General features: G+C 34.8%; 6 protein-coding genes across 9 annotated transcripts; 2 read left to right on the top strand and 4 right to left on the bottom strand.

Annotated features, from left to right (window-relative positions):
• Nucleotides 1-1,093: 1,093 nt before the first annotated feature.
• On the bottom strand, nt 1,094-1,952 carry LOC102621322 (17.3 kDa class I heat shock protein-like). The gene has a single exon (XM_006488364.3). The coding sequence runs from the start codon at nt 1,738-1,740 to the stop codon at nt 1,249-1,251; it is 492 nt and encodes a 163-aa protein (XP_006488427.1). The 5' UTR covers nt 1,741-1,952; the 3' UTR covers nt 1,094-1,248.
• Nucleotides 1,953-5,016: 3,064 nt separating this feature from the next.
• LOC102621053 (18.2 kDa class I heat shock protein) lies at nt 5,017-5,940 on the bottom strand. Its single transcript, XM_006488363.4, has one exon. The coding sequence runs from the start codon at nt 5,740-5,742 to the stop codon at nt 5,254-5,256; it is 489 nt and encodes a 162-aa protein (XP_006488426.1). The 5' UTR covers nt 5,743-5,940; the 3' UTR covers nt 5,017-5,253.
• Nucleotides 5,941-7,410: 1,470 nt separating this feature from the next.
• Nucleotides 7,411-8,205, top strand: LOC102620028 (17.3 kDa class I heat shock protein-like). The gene has a single exon (XM_006488359.4). The coding sequence runs from the start codon at nt 7,535-7,537 to the stop codon at nt 8,018-8,020; it is 486 nt and encodes a 161-aa protein (XP_006488422.2). The 5' UTR covers nt 7,411-7,534; the 3' UTR covers nt 8,021-8,205.
• Nucleotides 8,038-10,445, bottom strand: LOC107178348 (UDP-glucose iridoid glucosyltransferase-like). The gene is made up of 2 exons (XM_025102401.2): nt 9,150-10,445; nt 8,038-8,938 (listed from the first exon to the last, which is right to left on the bottom strand). The coding sequence occupies exons 1-2, from the start codon at nt 9,549-9,551 to the stop codon at nt 8,702-8,704; spliced, it is 639 nt and encodes a 212-aa protein (XP_024958169.1). The 5' UTR covers nt 9,552-10,445; the 3' UTR covers nt 8,038-8,701.
• Nucleotides 10,446-10,594: 149 nt separating this feature from the next.
• LOC102620311 (UDP-glucose iridoid glucosyltransferase-like) lies at nt 10,595-22,911 on the bottom strand. Of its 4 annotated transcripts, none has more exons than XM_052432935.1 (3): nt 22,316-22,909; nt 11,123-12,061; nt 10,595-10,977 (listed from the first exon to the last, which is right to left on the bottom strand). In XM_052432935.1, exons 1-2 carry the CDS (start codon nt 22,857-22,859, stop codon nt 11,136-11,138), a joined length of 1,470 nt encoding a protein of 489 aa, XP_052288895.1. In that variant the 5' UTR covers nt 22,860-22,909; the 3' UTR covers nt 10,595-10,977; nt 11,123-11,135. The 4 variants fall into 4 exon arrangements, with proteins under 4 accessions (XP_052288895.1, XP_052288896.1, XP_006488423.2 ...); XM_052432936.1 differs by lacking the exon at nt 10,595-10,977 and adding an exon at nt 12,266-12,283 and having other exon boundaries at nt 11,002-12,061; nt 22,334-22,911; XM_006488360.4 differs by lacking the exons at nt 10,595-10,977; nt 22,316-22,909 and adding an exon at nt 12,266-12,881 and having other exon boundaries at nt 11,002-12,061.
• On the top strand, nt 18,263-18,963 carry LOC102620759 (17.3 kDa class I heat shock protein-like). Its single transcript, XM_006488362.4, has one exon. The coding sequence runs from the start codon at nt 18,343-18,345 to the stop codon at nt 18,826-18,828; it is 486 nt and encodes a 161-aa protein (XP_006488425.1). The 5' UTR covers nt 18,263-18,342; the 3' UTR covers nt 18,829-18,963.
• Nucleotides 22,912-24,704: the final 1,793 nt, after the last annotated feature.

Genomic DNA, 24,704 nt, shown 5'->3' with positions numbered 1-24,704 from the left:
TTATAGGAGGTTTTAGGGGATTAACCAAAAACCCAAAGCCACAAATTCAATAAGGGTTATGACACTCTGTCGTTCCTTAATACTGGATAGTGAACGACTTAACGTTAATTAATTATGCATCAAACGCCCATTCATCCATACCCGTCTGCGAATTGCATTCCTAATACATAGGACATAGTTTTCTGCAGGATAAGCTCTACCAACTTGTTTAAAGAATTAGTAGAAGAACCACTTTTGCTCGTAGAAAGTTCAACGTTGTCTTTAAGACCCGGGGCCCACGACTTCATTTCCTACCCTCAAATCTTTTAATATTGAGACTGATCAAGGCAGTCCATGCGATGGCTGAAGACCCTCCAATACTCTGTTAAGTAGCTGTCAGCTGCAGCAAGATATTCAGAAGAGGTAAATCATAGAACCTAAGGGGTTGAAGCCCTCGAACTAGCTCCCTAAGTAATAGAACTAACAGATGAGCAAAATCAATTAAATTGAAAATTATTACGGACATGCATGGTATGTTGGAAATATGTTTGCTCTATTAGTGAAGAAGAGAATGCCTGATAGCTTAAGGCGAGTAGCTACTGCTTCTGCAAAATACATCCTTTATCACGAATGATGCAGGGAGAGAGCTATTCTCGCTGCTTCGTTTGTTCTATGATCTGAATCAGTGCTACCTACTCGCATTCACTTGTTAATTTGAATTTTGACCTTAATTTTCCTTGCTTTTTTTTCACTGCAACTCGGCTGGTGTGTAAATGGCTTATCGATCACATATTTCCCACATAGGCCCCCGTAGTAGATGATTGGAACAGGGTATCCGCCCATTATTCTGAAAACAAAATGATACAGATGATGCATGCTCCTGATGTTCAGCTTGAACCAAAAAGCAAAAAATTCGCAGAAGACTTCAACTAGAAGTATAGAATTTTTTTAAGGGAAAAATAATTGGGAGGCCCAAAAGAAATTTAGCTGAATACTGTGAATCTAATAGTCAATTTACTCAAATTGTGTTACAACTATCAACAATACAAACGAAATCTAAAATCTCAGATGGAAAGCAGGATTGACAGACAAACAGGCACACGAAGAGACAGCGTTACGAAATTACATTATTATTCCCATTCTGACATTCCCATTACAAACAAAGACACTCGATCTCAGTAGACAAAGACAGACTTCACATGATACATAGACCAAACCAAACCATAAAACTTATCATACAATTATTTATTGTCTTTGTTTATTAATTAGTCAGCCAGAGATTTGAATAGCCCTGACATTAGCTTTCTTGGCCTCCTCCGCTTTAGGAACGGTAACAGTAAGCACACCGTTCTCCATTGAAGCCTTAATGCGGTCCATCTTCGCATTCTCCGGCAGCCTGAACCTCCTCGAGAACATGCCACTGCTACGCTCCACGCGATGCCACGTGTCGCTCTTGTCTTCCTTCTCAATGTTCCTCTGCCCGCTTATCTGAAGCACCCTGTCATCCTCAACCTCGACCTTCACCTCCTCTTTCCTTAGCCCCGGAAGATCAGCCTTGAACACGTGGGCCTCTGGGGTTTCCTTCCAGTCCACGCGGGTATTAACGAAAGCAGAGGCTTCTCCAGGGAACTGAGAGGACACCGCAGATGGAAAAGAAGAAGCAGAGAGAGGGAAGTCCCTGAATGGATCCCAAACGTCGAGTGAGAACGGATCGAACACACTGCTGCGTCGGTTGCCGAAGAAGCTTGGAATCAGCGACATTTTCCTTATCTTTCCTTTTTTTGTTTTCCCTCTCTCTTTCCTCTATCGACTAATAAAAAGTACTTGTCACCGAATGCAGAAAAAGTAAATGCCTTTGGGAAAGTTGCTTTCTGGTGCGGAATGGTGCAGGTGATTGGGTTAATTATATTGGTGGGAAGCGTATTCTAGTACTTTCGAGATCGTTGGCTTACCTTCTGGATTAGATTTTAGATTTTTCCTCTACTTTTTGAATAAATTGATTTTCTGCTAACTCATGAAGAATCTTCTGGAATAATAATTAAGCTTAATGATAAGTGTTCATTCGTCAATGGGCTCTGCTAAAGGCGGGTCATTGGTTCCTTTAGGTCCATTTAGATTATCAATAGTTTGTGGGCTTGGTTTGTTTGTTATACAAGAAAACGGTGTCGTTCGTACTAAATTACTTTTAGTAATAATACGGAAAGAAATAAAACTAATTTCCAAGTATAAGAAAAACATTAAAATATTATTTATCTTTTGAAATTACACAGATGAGCTTTAATGATACACTTTACTCCTGCAATTATGAGTTGTTGAACAAAGCTGGCAAAATATTTCATCGATCGTGTTCGTGTCCTATCAGTTTCGTATTGTGTGTGTTTTTATCGATATTATAAAATAAGGAGGAATATTGCGTTCAATTTTTACTGAATCAAACCGAACCAAAATTACTTAATTTGGTTTGGTTTGGTTCTGAGACAAAAAATCAAATGGTTTAAAAATTTAAGAACCGATTGGTTTTCATTCGGTTCGGTTCAAAATAACAAAATAAAACAATATAAAAAAAATATTATTTATCTATAAATAACAATATTTATTTATTATAAATTTATTTTACATTAATATTTTATATAACTAATGGATTTTAATGGTTATAATTGAATTGAATTGAATTAAGGAAAAAAATTAAATCTAGGTGAAAAGTATGAAATTTTATCTAATATAAAAGACAAATTATTAAAATTCTTAACCTAAATCGAGCCAAACCGAACCAAATTAGCTTTGATTTGGTTTGGTTCTATTATTCATATATCTATGAACCAATTGGTTTCGGTTCAATTCAGTTTAGGGGGCGAACCGAACCGAAGTGAACCAAATCAGTTTATTTCTAAATATAAAATATACATATAGACCAAAATATTACACATTTACACTATCAAAGTTTCAATTATAAATATGTAAATGATATTTTATACCAATATTATAAAACATACATGTCTACTAATATTTAAGACATTTATACTAATAGAATTCTAAATCTATATAAAATTTGATAAATGAAACATCATCTATAAGTTAAAAAAAAAGGAGGAAGAAGAAGAGAGAATTATACGCAATATTTTTGAGTTATAATGATAAAACCTAAAAATTAATTTAGCATATAAAATACTAACATGCCATTAATCGAGTAAATAGGCCAAAAACTTTAATTCTAACTTGACACAAAAAAAAAATCAAGTTGATGTAGTGACCTATTTAATAGTTGTGTCAATTCGACCCGTATCTATTTGTATGTGTTGTATTCATATCCGATAATCAGGTCGTAATAAAATTTTGTTAGCTTTATTGTTGAGTAAATATGTAATCAAAAAGTTTGAAATGAAACGAAACTCTTCAGTAATGCCCCCATTTGGTATTGAGGTTGAAATTCAATAAAATGTTTATTTCATAATTTTTGACAAAAATAATATTTGGTAAATTTTGTAAAAACAACTTATTTTATAATTTTCTTCATTTTGTCAGTAGCTTTTAAAATTAGATAGGGGTTTACTTTTCATAAACAATTTATTCAATAAGCTACCACTCCTTTTTAAAATTTCTATTATAACCCTAATATTTAAATAAAAAGACAATTATATCTTACTTATCTATTAACCCTAATATACAAATCATTATATATCATATTACTTTCACAATTTAGTTACAAGCATAACCATCTACGTTCTCTCCACTTTTTATCCAATAAATTCATATTATAATTTCATAACTATGGCTTTTAAAGTTTAATTTTTATACATAATTTTTTTTTTCTATATCCATGTTTTTTTGAGAATGATATGCATTTAAAAATTTGAATGTTAATATGTTATTGCCCATTGATTTGCATTGTATGTCATATTAGCAAAAATAATTTTTTTTAATTAATTGTTTCAAATCCGTTGGCAACCTATTTTCAAAAGAAAAATTCACCGTATTCGTTTTGTTTATGCAAAATTTGGAACATGAGACTTCTATTTTGCATTTCAATTTTGAATCTATTTTCTATAGTTATTGCAAATTAATAGTTTAGTCTTCAAGTGCCAGTTGTATTTATGAGCATCAAGATTCTTGCTTTTGTTTTTTGTCTTACTTTTGAATCATTTGTTGAATGAAAATAGTCATTGCAATTATGACATTTCACAATTATATAAGGAGACGTGCACAACATGATCTTCATTTTGATAATATTGAAAATAATCTTACCTTAATTATTTATTAAAAAGTAGAAAAAGACAATGATTTATCTCAATACTAATGACTTTGGATCCCAAAAAATAAAAAATTTAAAAAATTTAATGTGAATGTAATACATATTACTTTTTATTTTATTTAAATTATGTATAAGTATAGATTTTATCATATATATTTTATGTAACAAATTATGAAGTTCTCTAATTTTTTTAATTGAGTTTTTTTAATGTAATAAAACATATTTAAGAAAAATATATATATCTACATAATTTATTAAATATATTTGAATTGTTATTTCATTCATTATAAATCAGGCTATTGAAAGATTTTCGAACTTTCATGTGTATACTGCATAAGCATATATAAAGTCCATTTTCCACGTTAAGAACTTCTTTTTCCTACTTATTAACGTATTTGTATTCTGACTTGAATTCTTATCTATATTGAAAAAAAAATATATATATATATAAGAACATAAATATGCATAAATAATTAAGTCAATATAACTTTCTTTTCTTCTGCTTTTTTTTTTTTTTAATTTTTGTGAACAAACCTACCATTTAATTTGTTACATGTCTAAAAGATCCTACAATGAGACTCACAGATTAAATAATATATATTTGAGATCAATTTATTAATCCTGCAGCCACGCAAAGATCTCTCTCTTCTAGAACAGCAAGGAGAAAATGAAAACCTGCGGGGCAACACCATCACTGTCGATTGACAACTCACTCTTTTGTTACTCTGTTTGTCAAGTGAACAATTTTAAAGGTGCGATATGAATTTATAACTTTAGCTTTCACTCTATTAACTTCAACTCTTTTTTATTTTTTTATTTTTTAAATTCTAAAGAGCACGAATACATTGTAAACAATATCAAAAGACGCGCAGGGTTACAAAATTACACATCCCATGATTACACGACACACAAAAATGGTAGGCGTCACATAAATACAACACAGAACGAAGTAATAAACCACGCAAACACACTCGGGATTCAACACAAATTTTAAATCATCTTCGTTTATTAAATATATCAATTTATCAGCCAGAAATTTCAATAGCCTTGGCATTAGCTTTCCTGGCCTCCTCCACCTTAGGGACTGTAACAGTGAGCACACCATTCTCCATGGAAGCCTTTATCTGATCCATCTTCACATTCTCAGGCAGCCTGAACCTCCTCGAGAACATGCCGCTGCTGCGCTCCCAGCGATGCCACGTGTCGTTCTTGTCCTCCCTCTCGATCCCCCTCTGCCCGCTTATCTGAAGCACCCTGTCGTCCTCGACCTCGACCTTCACTTCCTCTTTCCTCAGCCCCGGGAGATCGGCCTTGAACACGTGGGCTTCCGGGGTTTCCTTCCAGTCCACGCGGGCGTTAACGACAGCGGAGGTTTCTGGAGGGAACTGGGAGGACAGCGCAGACGAATAACCAGACGGCAAAGGGAAGTCCCTGAATGGATCCCAAACGTCGAGCGAGAATGGATCGAACACACTGCTGCGTCGGTTGCCGAAGAAGCTTGGAATCAGCGACATTTTCTAGCTTTCTTTTCGGGTTATGAACTAATAGAAAAGTAGGTGTTGCAGAATGCAGGATACGCAAGTGATTACAGGAAAGTTGCTTTTCTTCAGACACAGAACATCTGAGTTGATTCGGTTACTTATACTGGTGGGAAGGGTTTTCTAGTACGTTTGAGATCCTTGGATTACGTTCTGGATTCGATTGTACACTCGGTGGAAGAAGAAGGAAGAAGAATGTTCTGGAATATTGCTTTTACATCACATATTTTGTTGGCTAATTCTAATGTTATTGGGCTTTTCTAAAGGTGGGTGGGTTGTTGGTTCTTTTGGGCCACTTGCAAAATAATGGGGTTGTGATAATTTATTCGTCTCATAAAATTATCTCATATTGTTTCCAACTTTGAGAGAAGAGAAATTGATTCACAATTAAAAATAACCACAAAAATAGCTTGCATTTATAAATGGCCAGTCTGCTGAAAAAAATTATTGTTATAATTGGATATGGCAAAAATAAATTTTTAATTTTTATTAAGAATATAAATATTAAATTAATTTATTTCTCATTTTCATTCCGACGTCCTATTCGAAATGAAATTTTCTTTTCACATTTACAAATTTATAGGGCCCACTTGAATTTGATTACTTGAGAGCCTTCAGGACAACACCATTCCAATTTGCCCAAATTCGCTCATTCTCTAGTTTGAATTTATTTTCCTATAATCAAATTGAATTTATTATCTATAATCAATTTGAATTTATTGTCCGTGCTCAATTGAATATGATTACGTAGTCACTCTTTCAACAAGAAAAAATATAATTAAATTAAGAAATGTGGTTGATTCCAAACTTCATCAATTTAACAGTATGGTTGATCTTTCATCAATTCTTACTTAATATATCAATTAAAATGAAGGAAAATGACATTTACAATCCTAAAATTTGAAAAAATAGTCATATAAACCCCATATTTTTAATAAGGGATATTAAGACTCATTTTTAACTAAAATACCCTTTAACTCTATTAACTTAAAAAAATTAACTCTGATATTTGAATATTAAAATATATATAACAATATATAAATTAAAAAATAAATTTAGTATTAAAAAATTATAGTTTAGAATCTCATATTTTATTAAACCAATAAAAATTTAAAATAACTTCAATATTAGATACAATAATTTTTATATTACTAATGCATGAGATATATTTCATTAAAGTCAATTTTACGAATTATTATTCATTGAGGGTTATAGTCCAAAGGGAATTTTAATGTCCCTTTTTTAAAATTTTTTTTTTTTTTGAAGTTATGGGTGTCCTTTTATCCAAAATGAATTGATACCAAAATGGAACATCAATTCAGTTTCACTTAAAATTACTTGGATTAATTTCACCAATCATTCAAGTAATGGTAACAGGACAAACCTTTGCCAATGCAACGTTCAAATCTTCTCATATAGATCCGTAGTTTTGTATCCAAAACACAAATGTACTTGTGTCATGCAGTTAAATATAAGAAACCGACATGACACTTCACGCTTTGTTCTCCGTATGACAGACAAGACAAGCTTTAAAGCTTTTTAACATGAAAAGTCCAGAACCTTCGAGCACAGCCCACAGAATTTCATGATAAAGAGAATACTAGATACCTCGTTTCCTGTCGGTTCCCGCTAAGTGAAAAAAAATAAAGCAATTAATGCCCCCGAAATTACCAGAAATCTCCTATAGTTGTATAAATACCCAATCACTTACCCTCTTCTTCGCATCAGCAGCAAAATACCGAAAGCCGTATCACTCTTTTGAGAAACGATGTCGTTGATTCCAAGCTTCTTCGGAAACCGACGCAGCAGCGTCTCTAATCCATTTTCACTCGACGTTTGGGATCCATTCAGGGACTTCCCTTTCCCTTCCGGTTATTCGCCTGCGCTGTCCTCTCAGTTCCCTCCAGAAACCTCTGCTATCGTTAATGCCCGCGTGGACTGGAAGGAAACCCCGGAAGCCCACGTGTTCAAGGCCGATCTTCCGGGGCTGAGGAAAGAGGAAGTGAAGGTCGAGGTCGAAGATGACAGGGTGCTTCAGATAAGCGGTCAGAGGAAGATTGAGAAGGAAGACAAGAACGACACGTGGCATCGCGTTGAGCGTAGCAGTGGCATGTTCTCAAGGAGGTTCAGGCTGCCTGAGAATGTGAAGATGGATCAGATTAAGGCTTCCATGGAGAGTGGTGTGCTCACTGTTACTGTTCCGAAAGTGGAGGTGACCAAACCTGATGTTAAGGCTATCGCAATCTCTGGTTAAACCAGTGTCTGTCTGTATGTCTTTATGCATACTTGTATAAGGATGCTGTGATGTTTTGGTTTTGTAATTTGCTTGCATGAATGTTTGTGTAATGGTATTCTGTTCATTTGAGCTTTGATGGTTTTCCCTTTCGCCAATTTACAGTGTTTGGTACATGAATACAAATATCAACCTTTTCATTGAAATCTCTAGCCCTCACATCGCCGGAATTCCTTCTCTTACTCTTTCCAGAGTCTGACTGCGACCACAATGGTGACAGAATTCCCCTAAAGCTGTAAGCGCTAAATCAATTGCATTTAGAATGACTTGATCAATTTCGCCAACTCCTTCCATTAGTTGTAGGAGGAACAACCTTCGCCATGCGAGTGTCAACCTTCTCTTTCAAATCCCTAGCCCTCAAAGCAGTGGAACTCCTTCTTTTATACTTTCCAGGGTTGAAGTACAACCACAATGGCTTCAAATACCCCTTAAAGCTTGAAGATCCAAGACATCTCTCTGTGGTGCTCATTTCACAATGAAGCCTCTTTCTTTGAACCCTTGGGCAGTAACTCAAGCCAACCTGAACCAAGCAGTGGGCCAGCCTTAAATCGCCTGCAAGAAAAGGCTGCTGCTTGCTCTTGGCCAAGCTCCATGCCGTGTCTGGTAGTTCATTTGCATCTATTAGCGTTACACTTGATAGGCTTATATATGTATAAAGCAGAATTCTTTGTCAAGCCGTGTAATGCAGCTCGGGTCTTCTTTTAACAAGCCGCTAGAGAGGACTGGTGTAAATTCGTGAAGAGGGCCTATTGAGAAGATTGGAACTTGGCAATGCTCTTGGATTTGTTTTGAAAGTGAGAGCTGAAAGAGTTTGTAAAATCGCAACGCTTTGTCCAAGTGACAATTATTCCAGTGACTCAAATTTGGACGAAGGCAGATCTGTTAGCCTGAGGGGATGAAACTCAGGCATTATGTCCTTTAATCCAAGGCCTGAAATTCCAAACCAAAAAAGAAAAAAAAGAGGACTTTATCTGCACACGATCTGTTCAATCTATAGTTAGGATTCACTCTATAATTGGGACTTAAGAAAGGCAGTTTTTACAGAATGCCTGGAAAAAATTCTTAATGATGCGACCCTGAAATTCTATAAATTCTTAAACGGGGTACATACCCTGCTGAGGAATAGCTTTGCGAGAATTATATTGAGCTGCACTAGCAGGGCACAAGCTGCTGCTTGAAAGCTCCAGGCTGATACAGCTTTTGAGAAATACGTGATTTTATCATGGAAGATACAGGAGATCACCTCAGCTCGTGCCTTCTGTTGTTCCATTAATAGAGTAGAGCATTGCTGGAAAGGTGCTTTGGAATTGTGATAGAGGAATAGAATGGAAGCCAGCAAATCCCCAAAGGAAGGGTTAGAACTGATGAAGCCACCTACGATCAGCAGGAAATCAAAATTAGGGTAGTTTGAAGGATTAGGTGAGGTAAATCTGGTGTCTGCAACTGTAATTGCAAAACTCTTTGAATTAAGAATGGTTCCCAGCTGAAGCATTGGTTTTCAGTGTCCCTGGAATGGACATGGCCCTAGCACCAATCAGCAATGTCTCTGCTTTTGCTCCTCCATCTGTGTGTATCTCCAGTCTTACTGCTATTCAGTTTTTCGTTTTAGATGCACATCGATCCACTTTTATGCATCTCAAGCACATGTAACTGAGGTGTGGATTATTTTTTTACAATGTAACATCTCACAGTCACAAGCACATAGATACTAGCCATATTAGGCCGAATTAAGTTGAAAGGCATATAAGGTAAATTTAAGAAACTCGGAAAATGAAAAAATGGAACGGTGATCGCGTTTATCATATTTGTTTGCATGTGGCCTAGATCTGTGTGAATTAAATTTAAGAAACTCGGAAAATGAAAAAATGGAACGGTGATCGCGTTTATCATATTTGTTTGCATGTGGCCTAGATCTGTGTGAATGTGTTAAGTTTTCATGGGATGATTTGTTGGCAGGTTTGTACCTAATCTCGGAATCTGATTTCAGTTCCTTAGGAGATTTGTTTTTTCTTTTTCTCCTTTGGCTTTATATTTACTGTTTGAGGAATTAAATAGAGCGACCATGATCTCCTCCAAGTGAAGGTGAGCAAATGGTTGAGCAGGTCACCTTGACCAAGTTCTATGAGCTTGAGCAGATCACATCGACCAGGTGCTATGAGGTGGAGCAGATCACCTCGACCAGGTGTTATGAGCTCGAGCAAATCACCTTGACCAGGTGTTATGAGCTCGAGCAGATCACCTCGACCATATGCTATGAGCTTGACCAGATCACCTCGACCAGGTGGTCTAAACTTGAGCAGATCACCTCGACCAGGTGATGACCAGGAATAAAGACTCAATTAAAATAAACCACCACAAAGCTCCTCCGAAAAATCAGGGCACGAATTTGATCAATTAATGGTTATTGGCACGATCTAAGGTCGTGGGTGTGGGGTGTTTATAAAAACCCCGAGAAAACCACGCCAGGGAGGGCTCTTTTTCTCTGGATCTGACTGAGAAATTCTTTCTGGAGACTCTACTTTACTTTTCTGCAAATTATTCAAAAAGCTTTTGGTTTTAAGGCAATATTTATTAAGCCATATGAGAAATGGCATATTTGGTTTTTCCTATAAACCCCATAACTGACTTGAGCGTCGGAGGGTTTACGCCGGAAAAACTTTCGGCACCTCTTACCATTCTCTGTAATTTCAGGTGCTTATTGATCGTCAGCTTGAAGATTATATGCTCATGAATGTTATGCTCATAGTCAGAGAATATTCTCGGAGATCGACCAGCAGCTTCCCACCAACAAATTCAATGCTGATGCAGGGATCTAAAACTGAGTCACTAACCAATTGGTTCAGATTTCGGCATCAACATTTACTTCGTTTTGTCTATTTCCTCTGATCATTTTCTTCACAATACATTTGGAGTCTTCACTGTAACATTTAAGAGAATCAATATCATGAAGTAATAATATTTATCAATGGTCTTAAGATCCACAAAGCTTTTAAAACTTTTACATCAAATTTGTGACATATGAGCCAGGATATTATTCAAGCCTTAAATCTAATAGATACTTACTATGTTACGGATATCAGCAGCTAAAAACACTGGTTGGTCCAGAAGCTCCATCTTCATTTGGTCGGAATGATAAGATTTTCTCAGCTAAATCATTCAATGAATTGTAGCAAGAACCACCTTCTTTCAGAGACAGCTCCACCTTCTCCTTCAAATGTGTTGCCTTTTTCCTCATCTCTTCGCCTTCTGTATCTACCATGAGTGTTTTTATAGCTTTCTCAATCCTCCCTCTCTCGAACTCCTCCAATTCCAAGCCTACATTCCAAACGTCACACACATATCTCCTGTTTACGTTTTGATCCCCGAAAAATGGCCTGCATAGCATTGGAATGCCTTCGCAAATGCTTTCGAGAGTAGAATTCCAGCCACAATGGCTCCAAAACCCACCTACAGCATCATTTGCTAGCACCTCCTTTTGCGGTGCCCATTCCACAATGCAACCCCTTTCTCCAACGCTATCTTGAAAATTAATTGGTAATAGTTCCGAGCAATTCGAGCCACGAACCAAACCTGGCCTAACCACCCACAAGAAAGGTTGCTCACAGTTTGCCAGGCCCCAAGCTGTTTCGAGCAGCTCTTTCTCGTCTATGCTAGCTACGCTGCCAAAACTTACATAAATGACAGACTTTGGAGCTTGCTTGTTTAGCCAAGAAATGCAATGACTGTCTTCCTTTAGTAATGAACTAGAAATGGTTGGCGCTAATTTGTGAAAAGGACCTATGGTGAAAGCTGAAGCTGAGAATAGTTCTTGAACTTTTGTCAGTGCTTCTTGTTCAATGAAATCAACTGTGTTAAGAATGAGAGCCGAACACCTTTGCACTGAATCTGTTACAGCAGCTCTTAACTCTAACAAACCATGGGCTGTAAATTTTTTCATTGAAAAAGCTAGTTCCTTAAGCAGGAGGGACAGGAGATCGCTCTTTCCGTCCAGGGACATAGATTCTGTTACACAATTGGCATATCAGCTATAACAATGGAAGCTAGTTTAGGTAAGTTATTATCAAAGAGTCTTGAGGAGAAGCCGGATTGGCCTAATTACCTCTGTTTCAATGAAACTATTCCGCAAATTTGAGGGAGATAAAATTAATTACATGTATCTAGTTTCGTTATCAAATTAGCCACTCATACGAAGTATTCAAACTTTACCTAGGAAGGAGATGTAACCTTGCTCGTCAAGACGAGGACAGACAGCGAAGGCGAACATTGTGGCAGCAGGGCCAGTACGAACACTGATTCCCGGAAGCTTTAAATGATCAGCAACACTTTGAGAAAAGTGCATAACGCTGTCATAAACGATACACGAAAGCCGATCTTGCGGATCCTCTGCTTTCAACATTTGTTGAATGCATTCAGTCAACGGTCCTTCACAATTCTTGTTAAGAGCTGAAACGATGCCAAAAATATCCCCAAATGAGTCTTGGCTTTCAGGTAAGTTATCTGATATGGGTATGAATGTGAATTCAGGATAATTAGATGAGTTGGGAGAGTTGAATTTTGGGTGAATGATGGTGATTGAAAAGCCTTTTGAGTGAAGGATGGTGGCAAGCTGAAGCATAGGATTTATGTGGCCTTGAGATGGATACAACACAAACACCAAGCGGCTGGCCTTTTGTTGTTCTTGTCTCTCCATTTTGTTTCTGTTGGTGCGGCTGCAAAAATGAAGACGAGGACTTAAATGGCTAATGGGATTCATTGCCAGGAAAAATACACAGAGCTAGAGGAGAAGGTTGCGGTTTTGAATTTTTTTAACAATATGCCAATCAGCTGTCAGAGATACCATTGCACAAATTTGACTTTTATGACACGGCGGCTGCAGATAATTTTATTATTTTAATTGTTACAATTACTTTAATTAAGTTATTATTATTATTTATTATTTTTATTACTATTATTAAAATATAAAATTTATTATTTTAATTATTGTTATTATTATTTTATTAATTATAATATTATTAAATTTATTACTTTAATTATTGTTATTATTATTTTATTAATTATAATATTATTAAATTTATTACTTTAATTATTATATTATTATTAATGTTGTCAACATCATCATCATCAAAATTATTAAATTTTATAGATTTTTTTGTTTTAAATAATTCTATTGTCATTATTATTATTTTACCTTAAGTATATATTTAAAATTTTTAATTTTTATGATTTTGTAATAAATACTAGAAACTTAAGTGTAAATAATCAATTAAACACATTTAGCCGTTGAATACTTTAGCCATTAGATCTATTGGTTAAACCAGAAAATGACAAAGTTTGGGTACCGTGCAACTGTTGCACAGTAGGTGGACCCTTGGTTATGACCCACTGGTCAAGATATCTGTTTCATGTAGAAGCAAATAATTTCCTGTATTACTCCATTTTCCTTTCTTTATATCAAACCACTAGAAAAGTCATTCCTTGACAAAGAAGAGAAGTTGATATAACACAAGCTAAAATCTCTTAAATTGAGTACAATCTCTTAAGAATGTGCCCTACTCTTAGCTAGTAGCCACTATTCTAAAAAACTCCTTTGTTTGAGCTCTTTCGCAGTTGAGCTGCCAAAGCCTTTTCCACAATTGTTTACTAAAAAATAAACTCTAAATCTAATAAATAACTTTTATTTAATGGTTAGTAGTGATTTACTAAACACGCATAAACTTTTCTTTAATAGTTAGGGCTTCCATTTTAATTTCTATAGCACCACAATATCATTCACTCTCTTATTATATCACCTTAGCTCTAAAACATAATGTGTTTGAATTTCTTTTAAGTCTGAATGGATCTAAATATAAATATTTAAATGACATATTTATTTTAAATTGAAGTATGTTGCTTTAAGAGATGTGGCATCAGCACTAGCGATTGAAAAACTAATAATTTTTCAATAATAACCACTAGAGATTGAAAAGCTAATAATTTTTTCACCTATTCTCCAAATGTTCTAGTTAGATGCGGCAACAGCATATTATTGCTGCAGACCCGCATATTCATCTTTAAACGACTTACAGAGTTACAGTTTGATCAATGAATCAAAGGCCTCCAAATGAAATTTGGGCAAAGTGAGCTAAAAATTTGATTTGTACTACAAATACTCATTTTGAAAAGCAGTACACCAACATGGTAACCCCACCACTCTGCCCATAATGCGTCATTTTCCTCTTTATCATAGTGGAGTTGCATGGTAATGAACAAATATTCTGAATTTCGGTCCTATTTTTAAAATGAATGCCAAAAAGATAATAAAATGAGAGCCAATTGACTAATCACAGTCGACTATTATGTGCCTGATTGATATTTCTAAAGTACCATTACATTTCACGAAGTGGAACATAAGGTAGTACAACTTCCAAGTGTTAAGTACTATATATCATCACTTGCATTAAAAATAAAAACATCCATATTCTCCTATAATTGTACTACTATTATATATCCTCCTTCGCGTTGCTTTCCATTTTAGCTTGCTGCGGCAAAAGACATAGAAAGAAAAGATGATGATGGGTCATATAACATTTTTCTGGGGCACAAATACTGAGATTCTATTCCCAGGATGGCCAGGCGAGAGCTTCAGTTGCTACATATTAGCTTTAATCTTTGTGTTCATGATCTCACTGACAGTGGAGTGGATCTCGCATGCGAAATTGATCAAGTCTGGCATAAGCAATGTCGCTTCAGGGATTTTGCAGACTCTCATGTATGCCTTCAGGATTGGACTGGCCTATTTGGTGATGCTTGCTGTCATGTCGTTTAATATTGGTGTGTTGCTTGCTGCAGTTGCTGGATATTCAGTTGGTTTCTTGATTTTTGGGAGTCAGGTTTTTAGGAATAATCTTAAGATTGAACCTTACCAGGATTTATCAGATCTTCCTCCTCTGAATTGCTAAATAAATGTTAAGTCTGTAATATCAATATTCTGGTGTGTATGCAGTGATTAACTTTTGAACCACATTGAAGTGGTCCTTGTGTCTATGTATCGAAGGAATGGCATTCATATAAAGAGCTTTGGACATTACCATCCTAAATTTTACGTGAGCATAAAAATATTAATCTAAATGGTTATATTTTATATTATATAAGCAAATAAATTTCCTTTTCCTAATTAATTACAAATCGATTATAGCCCTTTCAATGAGGCCACTAACACCTCATACTTGAAAAAGTAGGCCGAAATGAAAATCCATTGGTAGGAAGTTTGGGTCTTAACGGTCCGAAAGCCCATTTGTGCCTCAAGCCTGAAATGCTTAAATCAGAAAAAGAAATATCAAAGTGAATAAATTTTATGGGTATTTTTCAGTTTGGTTTAGAAAATTTCGAATCGACATGATTGAAAATTGAACCTAGGGATGTTAAAATACTCCACGGGTTTAGGGCCCCATGGAGCCCCACCCCAAATAGGAAAAATTTTGAATAATTTTTGGGGAATGGGGTGGGGAGTGGGGAGAAAATAATCCCCAAATTCTTAATAGGGTGGGGTTTGGTTTTGTACTCCCCACCCCAATCCCCATTATATATAAATACGTTTTTAATTTTTATTTAATAATTTTTATTTTATCAATTATAATGTCAATTAATATTTTTTTAAATTTTTATGCAATATAAACAATACATGAATGAAAGAAAATCCTATAATATTTTTAAACTCTGAAACATTGTTATATTTTCTTTTCGCTTTTAAAGTGCTACTCTCTTTAAATATTTTTCACTTTTAATATCATTTTAAGATATTGTTTCAAACTTTTAGATTTTTTTAAAAAATAATTTAAATACTTTATAATATGATGATGATTATTTTATTTTAAGTCTCTAATTTTTAACTTACTAAAATAATGTATTTATACATATTATAAAATAGATAAATGGGAAATAGGGTGGGGATGGAGAAATCATTCCCCACATGGAGATTCTCCATCCTCACCCCACTAAAATTATTGGGGAATGAAGGCAAAAATTTCTAACGTGGTGGGGAATTGGGTAGGCCACGCCCACCCCACCCCATTGCCATCCCTAATTGAACTTAAGAATCTAAATCGATCGGTTTGATTTTTCGACATTTTTTTAATTAGTTTGTTTGAGCTTTTGTCCCTCTTTTTAGAACTCGAAGGAAACCAAACTAAAAACAATTGATTTTTAAAAACCAAATAGTTATGAACTTATTAATTTTTCAAACTACCAAAAAAAAAATGACTTTTTCATTCTTAAAATAGTCATTCAGTTCCCATATATATATACATTCATTTATTTTAAGGAAAAATCGTACAAAAAATTTATGAAGTGTCATTTTCATAACTAAATTCGGATAAGACACTCCTTACTTTTACATTTAAAAAAAATCTCATTTTTAATCTTTCAAAATTATCGTACCTATAATTAATTTGACATTCTATGTAGTATTCTTTAGATATCAATCTTTCAAATATCATTTTTAACCCCTCAAAGCAACAACTTCTACCTACATTATCAGATAAGGATATTTATTCTGCAGTATCAAATTTGTACATCAATGAAAAAAAGATGCATTATTAAAGTACAACTATAATCCAAATTTTCTCTCAATTCTTGTTTGACCCTCAAATATTTTTCATTGAGAAAAAGAGAATATGGGAGCATTTGTTTTTTATTTGAAATTTGAATGGATTTGAATTTGACTAAAGTTTAAATAGGTTTGAATACATATATCTTAATGATATATATTTTTTCCAATATTTGAATATAAATGTTAAGTTGTTTGTTTATTAGAAAAAAAATCCAAAGTATAATATTTTGACATATATAACCTCATGAATATTAACAATACTTATATTTATTGGTTAAACACATTATACATTATAAATAAATTATTTGATTAGTAAAAAAGTTTGATAATGTTTATGTTAATAAAGCATGAAAAATAAAAACATATATCCAACTTGTGTATTTGTTTACATTAATAATGATACCTATAATATTGTTTTTAGTATATTATAATGATATTTGTTCTTGTTAATTACATAAGTCAATCAAGAAATGTTTAATCATTTGAATTAAAATTAATTTATTAAATAAAATTCAAAATCTATTATAAAAATAGTAAATATAAACACAAAGAGATGGACCTATTACAAAACACACTCATATAAAGTTCTACTATGTTTAAAATTTTTTAAAAAATAGTTGAATACATGTCTATAATTAAAAAATAATAATAATATAAACCCCATATTTTTAATAAGGGATATTAAGACTCATTTTTAACTAAAATACCCTTTAACTCTATTAACTTAAAAAAATTAACTCTGATGTTTGAATATTAAAATATATATAACAATATATAAATTAAAAAATAAATTTAGTATTAAAAAAGTTATAGTTTAGAATCTCATATTTTATTAAACCAATAAAAATTTAAATTAACTTCAATATTAGATACAATAATTTTTATATTACTAATGCATGAGATATATTTCATTAATTGCAAAATCTATTTAACCTAAAGATTTATTTAAATTTTTTATAATAAATACAAATACATTATTAAAATAAAGATAAAAATTTACATTTTAAAAATTATTTTTCATAATTAAAGTATTCTAATATTATCAATCTACTAGACAAATTAAACTATTTAAATAATATTTATGTTTATTAAAAAATTTAAAGTCAATTTTGCGAATTATTATTTATTGAGGGTTATAGTCCAAAGGGAATTTTAATGTCCATTTATTATTATTATTATTATTATTTTTTGAAGTTATGGGTGTCCTATTATCCAAAATGAATTGAGACCAAAATGGAACATCAATTCAGTTTCACTTAAAATTACTTGGATTAATTTCACCAATCATTCAAGTAATGGTAACAGGGCAAACCTTTGCCAATGCAACGTTCAAATCTTCTCATATAGATCCGTAGTTTTGTATCCAAAACACAAATGTACTTGTGTCATGCAGTTAAATATAAGAAACCGACATGACACTTCACGCTTTGTTCTCCGTATGACAGACAAGACAAGCTTTAAAGCTTTTTAACATGAAAAGTCCAGAACCTTCGAGCACAGCCCACAGAATTTCATGATAAAGAGAATACTAGATACCTCGTTTCCTGTCGGTTCCCGCTAAGTGAAAAAAAATAAAGCAATTAATGCCCCCGAAATTACCAGAAATCTCCTATAGTTGTATAAATACCCAATCACTTACCCTCTTCTTCGCATCAGCAGCAAAATACCGAAAGCCGTATCACTCTTTTGAGAAACGATGTCGTTGATTCCAAGCTTCTTCGGAAACCGACGCAGCAGCGTCTCTAATCCATTTTCACTCGACGTTTGGGATCCATTCAGGGACTTCCCTTTCCCTTCCGGTTATTCGCCTGCGCTGTCCTCTCAGTTCCCTCCAGAAACCTCTGCTGTCGTTAATGCCCGCGTGGACTGGAAGGAAACCCCGGAAGCCCACGTGTTCAAGGCCGATCTTCCGGGGCTCAGGAAAGAGGAAGTGAAGGTCGAGGTCGAAGACGACAGGGTGCTTCAGATAAGCGGTCAGAGGAAGATTGAGAAGGAAGACAAGAACGACACGTGGCATCGCGTTGAGCGTAGCAGTGGCATGTTCTCAAGGAGGTTCAGGCTGCCTGAGAATGTGAAGATGGATCAGATTAAGGCTTCCATGGAGAGTGGTGTGCTCACTGTTACTGTTCCGAAAGTGGAGGTGACCAAACCTGATGTTAAGGCTATCGAAATCTCTGGTTAAACCAGTGTCTGTCTGTATGTCTTTATGCATACTTGTATAAGGATGCTGTGATGTTTTGGTTTTGTAATTTGCTTGCATGAATGTTTGTGTAATGGTATTCTGGGTGTAATCAATAAACTGGACTGTTTTTTGACACGACTTCTGCAATTTCTTCTTTTAAATGCTAGCTCAATATGGATTCATTTGAGCTTTGATGGTTTTCCCTTTCGCCAATTTACAGTGTTTGGTACATGAATGCTATGCGTATGTAATCCATAAACTAACATATCATGAATCCTATGTCTCCAGCCAATATGGATAAAATCGTAGGTGAAACAAAATCAAGCGCTAAATCAATTGCATTTAGAATGACTTGATCAATTTCGCCAACTCCTTCCATTAGTTGTAGGAGGAACAACCTTCGCCATGCGAGTGTCAACCTTCTCTTTCAAATCCCTAGCCCTCAAAACAGTGGAACTCCTTCTTTTATGCTTTCCAGGGTTGAACTACAACCACAATGGCTTCAAAAACCCCTTAAAGCTTGAAGTGCCAAGACATCTCTCTGTGGTGCTCATTTCACAATGAAGCCTCTTTCTTTGAACGCTTGGGCAGTAACTCAAGCCAACCTGAAACAAGCAGTGGGCCAGCCTTAAATCGCCTGCAAGAAAAGGCTGCTGCTTGCTCTCGGCCAAGCTCCATGCCGTGTCTGGTAGTTCATTTGCATCTACTAGCGTTACACTTGATAGGCTTATATATGTATAAAACAGAATTCTTTTTCAAGCCGTGTAATGCAGCTCAGGTCTTCTTTTAACAAGCCGCTAGAGAGGACTGGTGCAAATTTGTGAAGAGGGCCTATTGAGAAGATTGGAACTTGGCAATGCTCTTGGATTTGTTTTGAAAGTGAGAGCTGAAAGAGTTTGTAAAATCGCAACGCTTTGTCCAAGTGACAATTATTCCAGTGACTCAAATTTGGACGAAGGCAGATCTGTTAGCCTGACGGAATGAAACTCAGGCATTATGTCCTTAATCCACGGCCTGAAATTCCAAACCAAAAAAGAGGACTTTATCTGCACATGATCTGTTCAATCTATAGTTAGGATTCACTCTATAATTGGGACTTAAGAAAGGCAGTTTTTACAGAATGCTTGGAAAAAATTCTTAATGATGCGACCCTGAAATTCTATAAATTCTTAAACGGGGTACATACCCTGCTGAGGAATGGCTTTGCGAGAATTATATTGAGCTGCACTAGCAGGGCACAAGCTGCTGCTTGAAAGCTCCGGGCTGATACAGCTTTTGAGAAATACATGATTTTATCATGGAGGATAAAGGAGATCACCTCAGCTCGTGCCTTCTGTTGTTCCATTAATAGAGTAGAGCATTGCTGGAAAGGTGCTTTGGAATTGTGATAGAGCAGTAGAATGGAAGCCAGCAAATCCTCAAAGGAAGGGTTAGAACTGAGCCACCTACGATCAGCAGGAAATCAAAATTAGGGTAGTTTGAAGGATTAGGTGAGATAAATCTGGTGTCTGCAACTGTAATTGCAAAACTCTTTGAATTAAGAATGGTTCCCAGCTGAAGCATTGGTTTTCAGTGTCCCTGGAATGGACATGGCCCTAGCACCAATCAGCAATGTCTCTGCTTTTGCTCCTCCATCTGTGTGTATCTCCAGTCTTACTGCTATTCAGTTTTTTGTTTTAGATGCACATCGATCCACTTTTATGCATCTCAAGCACATGTAACTGAGGTGTGGATTATTTTTTTACAATGTAACATCTCACAGTCACAAGCACATAGATACTAGCCATATTAGGCCTAATTAAGTTGAAAGGCAGATAAGGTAAATTTAAGAAACTCGGAAAATGAAAAAATGGAACGGTGATCGCGTTTATCATATTTGTTTGCATGTGGCCTAGATCTGTGTGAATTAAATTTAAGAAACTCGGAAAATGAAAAAATGGAACGGTGATCGCGTTTATCATATTTGTTTGCATGTGGCCTAGATCTGTGTGAATGTGTTAAGTTTTCATGGGATGATTTGTTGGCAGGTTTGTACCTAATCTCGGAATCTGATTTCAGTTCCTTAGAAGATTTGTTTTTTCTTTTTCTCCTTTGGCTTTATATTTACTTCGTTTTGTCTATTTCCTCCGATCATTTTCTTCACAATACATTTGGAGTCTTCACTGTAACATTTAAGAGAATCAATATCATGAAGTACTAATATTTATCAATGGTCTTAAGATCCACAAAGCTTTTAAAACTTTTACATCAAATTTGTGACATATGAGCCAAGATATTATTCAAGCCTTAAATCTAATAGATACTTATTATGTTACGGATATCAGCAGCTAAAAACACTGGTTGGTCCAGAAGCTCCATCTTCATTTGGTCGGAATGATAAGATTTTCTCAGCTAAATCATTCAATGAATTGTAGCAAGAACCACCTTCTTTCAGAGACAGCTCCACCTTCTCCTTCAAATGTGTTGCCTTTTTCCTCATCTCTTCGCCTTCTGTATCTACCATGAGTGTTTTTATAGCTTTCTCAATCTTCCCTCTCTCGAACTCCTCCAATTCCAAGCCTACATTCCAAACGTCACACACATATCTCCTGTTTACGTTTTGATCCCCGGAAAATGGCCTGCATAGCATTGGAATGCCTTCAGAAATGCTTTCGAGAGTAGAATTCCAGCCACAATGGCTCCAAAACCCACCTACAGCATCATTTGCTAGCACCTCCTTTTGCGGTGCCCATTCCACAATGCAACCCCTTTCTCCAACGCTATCTTGAAAATTAATTGGTAATAGTTCCGAGCAATTCGAGCCACGAACCAAACCTGGCCTAACCACCCACAAGAAAGGTTGCTCACAGTTTGCCAGGCCCCAAGCTGTTTCGAGCAGCTCTTTCTCGTCTATGCTAGCTACGCTGCCAAAACTTACATAAATGACAGACTTTGGAGCTTGCTTGTTTAGCCAAGAAATGCAATGACTGTCTTCCTTTAGTAATGAACTAGAAATGGTTGGCGCTAATTTGTGAAAAGGACCTATAGTGAAAGCTGAAGCTGAGAATAGTTCTTGAACTTTTGTTAGTGCTTCTTGTTCAATGAAATCAACTGTGTTAAAAATGAGAGCCGAACACCTTTGCACTGAATCTGTTACAGCAGCTCTTAACTCTAAGAAACCAGGGGCTGTAAATTTTTTCATTGAAAAAGCTAGTTCCTTAAGCAGGAGGGACAGGAGATCGCTCTTTCCGTCCAGGGACATAGATTCTGTTGCACAATTGGCATATCAGTTATAACAATGGAAGCTAGTTTAGGTAAGTTATTATCATAGAGTCTTGAGGACAAGCCGGATTGGCCTAATTACCTCTGTTTCAATGAAACTATTCCGCAAATTTGAGGGAGATAAAATTAATTACATGTATCTAGTTTCGTTATCAAATTCAAATTAATTACATGTATCTAGTTTCGTTATCAAATTAGCCACTCATACGAAGTATTCAAACTTTACCTAGGAAGGAGATGTAACCTTGCTCATCAAGACGAGGACAGACAGCGAAGGCCAACATTGTGGCAGCAGGGCCAGTACGAACACTGATTCCCGGAAGCTTTAAATAATCTGCAACACTTTGAGAAAAGTGCATAACGCTGTCATAAACGATACACGAAAGCCGATCTTGCGGATCCTCTGCTTTCAACATTTGTTGAATGCATTCAGTCAACGGTCCTTCACAATTCTTGTTAAGAGCGGTAACGATGCCAAAATCCCCAAATGAGTCTTGGCTTTCAGGTAAGTTATCTGATATGGGTATGCATGTGAATTCAGGATAATTAGATAAGTTGGGAGAGTTGAATTTTGGGTGAATGATGGTGATTGAAAAGCCTTTTGAGTGAAGGATGGTGGCAAGCTGAAGCATAGGATTTATGTGGCCTTGAGATGGATACAACACAAACACCAAGCGGCTGGCCTTTTGTTGTTCTTGTCTCTCCATTTTGTTTCTGTTGGTGCGGCTGCAAAAATGAAGACGAGGACTTAAATGGCTAATGGGATTCATTGCCAGGAAAAGTACACAGAGGAGAAGGTTACGGTTTTGAATTTTTTTAACAATTTGCCAATCCGCCGTCAGAGATACCATTGTACAAATTTGACTTTCATGACACGGCGGCTGCAGATAAAGTGAGTTTTATATTCAAAAGGGAAAATTTTATTTTCTATCATAATATCTAGTATATAATACAATAACTTATTTCATTCTTATTTTTTAAATAATAACTAAAAATATTTTTCTTTTAACTTACTATTAGTGTAAAGTCGTTAATTAGTAATTCATTAAGGGCAAAATATGATTTTTCTTTAAAATGATACAAACTATATTAAAATAATTTTTTTACATAATTAAATAACACTACAAAATATATTAATTTTTTCTTAAATGAAATCAACAATGATATAGTTTGATATAGCCATTAAATAATTGCCATAAAGAATAAATTGTAATTAACACAATATCTTTAAATCATTGGAAGAAAAACTCAAAAATACCACTAATTTTTATGTGCTTGTATGTGCTGAATATTTTCTTTATCTTCAACTCAATTCAAGTCATTTTACAGTACAATTAGAGAGTATATTTCTATGAATGAGAAAATTGTGATATTTTTAGTGCTTAGATCTAAAGTTTATATAGCTTTCATGCCGCAAAAATAGAAAGAAGTGAAAAAAGAATTACTTGCAATAGAAGTTTTTCATCTTTTTTGGTATTTCTTATTTAGTGGGATTAGATAAAATTATTTTTAGTTATATGTCAACTTTTATTTATTTTTCTAATTTTCTCTTTGATGGAAAATTCATTTTTACGCTTAATGAATTATTAACAAACGACATTCAACTAACGGTGAGTTAACGGAAGGATGTTTTGGGCTATTGTTTAAAAAATAAGGATGAAATAGGTTGTTGCATGGAACCCTAGGGATGACTTTTTCCCTATTCAAAATTACAAATTTCTAATTAGTTATGACCCACTTGTCTAGATATCTGTTTCATGGAGAAGCAAAGAATTTTCTGTGTTACTCCATTTTCCTTTCTCTATATCAAACCACTAGAAAAGTCATTCCTTGACAAAGAAGAGAAGTTGATATAACACAAACTAAAATCTCCTAAATTGAGTACAATCTCTTAAGAATGTGCCCTACTCTTAGCTAGTAGCCACTACTCTAAAAGGCTCCTTTGTTTGAGCTCTTTCGCAGTTGAGCTGCCAAAGCCTTTCCCACAATTGTTTACTGAAAAATAAACTCTAAATCTAATAAATAACTTTTATTTAATGGTTAGCGGTGATTTACTAAACACGCATAAACTTTTCCTTAATAGTTAGGCCTTCCATTTTAATTTCTATAGCACCACAATGTCATTCACTCTCTTATTATATCACCTTAGCTCTAAAACATCTGAATGTGTTTGAATTTCTTTTAAGTTTGAATGGATCTAAATATAAATATTTAAATGACATATTTATTTTAAATTGAAGTATGTTGCTTTAAGAGACACTAGAGATTGAAAAACTAATAATTTTTTCACCTATTTTCCAAATGTTCTAGTTAGATGCGGCAACAGCATATTATTGCTGCAGACCCGCATATTCATCTTTAAACGACTTACAGAGTTACAGTTTGATCAATGAATCAAAGGCCTCCAAATGAAATTTGGGCAAAGTGAGCTAAAAATTTGATTTGTACTACAAATACTCATTTTGAAAAGCAGTACACCAACATGGTAACCCCACCACTCTGCCCATAATGCGTCATTTTCCTCTTTATCATAGTGGAGTTGCATGGTAATGAACAAATATTCTGAATTTCGGTCCTATTTTTAAAATGAATGCCAAAAAGATAATAAAATGAGA

This window comes from Citrus sinensis, chromosome 8 (assembly GCF_022201045.2).
Source record: "Citrus sinensis cultivar Valencia sweet orange chromosome 8, DVS_A1.0, whole genome shotgun sequence".
In the NCBI taxonomy this organism is placed as follows: Eukaryota; Viridiplantae; Streptophyta; class Magnoliopsida; order Sapindales; family Rutaceae; genus Citrus; species Citrus sinensis.
Note: the sequence above shows the minus strand (reverse complement) of the source record. Positions and strands in the feature narration are given on the sequence as shown.

What these genes read in the sequence shown, in the direction of transcription:
- LOC102621322 (XM_006488364.3), bottom strand. Translation starts at nt 1,740, where the DNA reads ATGTCGCTGATTCCAAGCTTCTTCGGCAACCGACGCAGCAGTGTGTTC.
- LOC102621053 (XM_006488363.4), bottom strand. Translation starts at nt 5,742, where the DNA reads ATGTCGCTGATTCCAAGCTTCTTCGGCAACCGACGCAGCAGTGTGTTC.
- LOC102620028 (XM_006488359.4), top strand. Translation starts at nt 7,535, where the DNA reads ATGTCGTTGATTCCAAGCTTCTTCGGAAACCGACGCAGCAGCGTCTCT.
- LOC107178348 (XM_025102401.2), bottom strand. Translation starts at nt 9,551, where the DNA reads ATGCTTCAGCTGGGAACCATTCTTAATTCAAAGAGTTTTGCAATTACA. An exon ending in TATGTACCCCGTTTAAGAAT is followed by an intron (nt 8,939 to 9,149) that starts TTATAGAATTTC and finishes TCAGGCTAACAG; the next exon opens with ATCTGCCTTCGTCCAAATTT.
- LOC102620311 (XM_006488360.4), bottom strand. Translation starts at nt 12,812, where the DNA reads ATGAATCCCATTAGCCATTTAAGTCCTCGTCTTCATTTTTGCAGCCGC. An exon ending in AGGTTACATCTCCTTCCTAG is followed by an intron (nt 12,062 to 12,265) that starts GTAAAGTTTGAA and finishes ATTGTGTAACAG; the next exon opens with AATCTATGTCCCTGGACGGA.
- LOC102620759 (XM_006488362.4), top strand. Translation starts at nt 18,343, where the DNA reads ATGTCGTTGATTCCAAGCTTCTTCGGAAACCGACGCAGCAGCGTCTCT.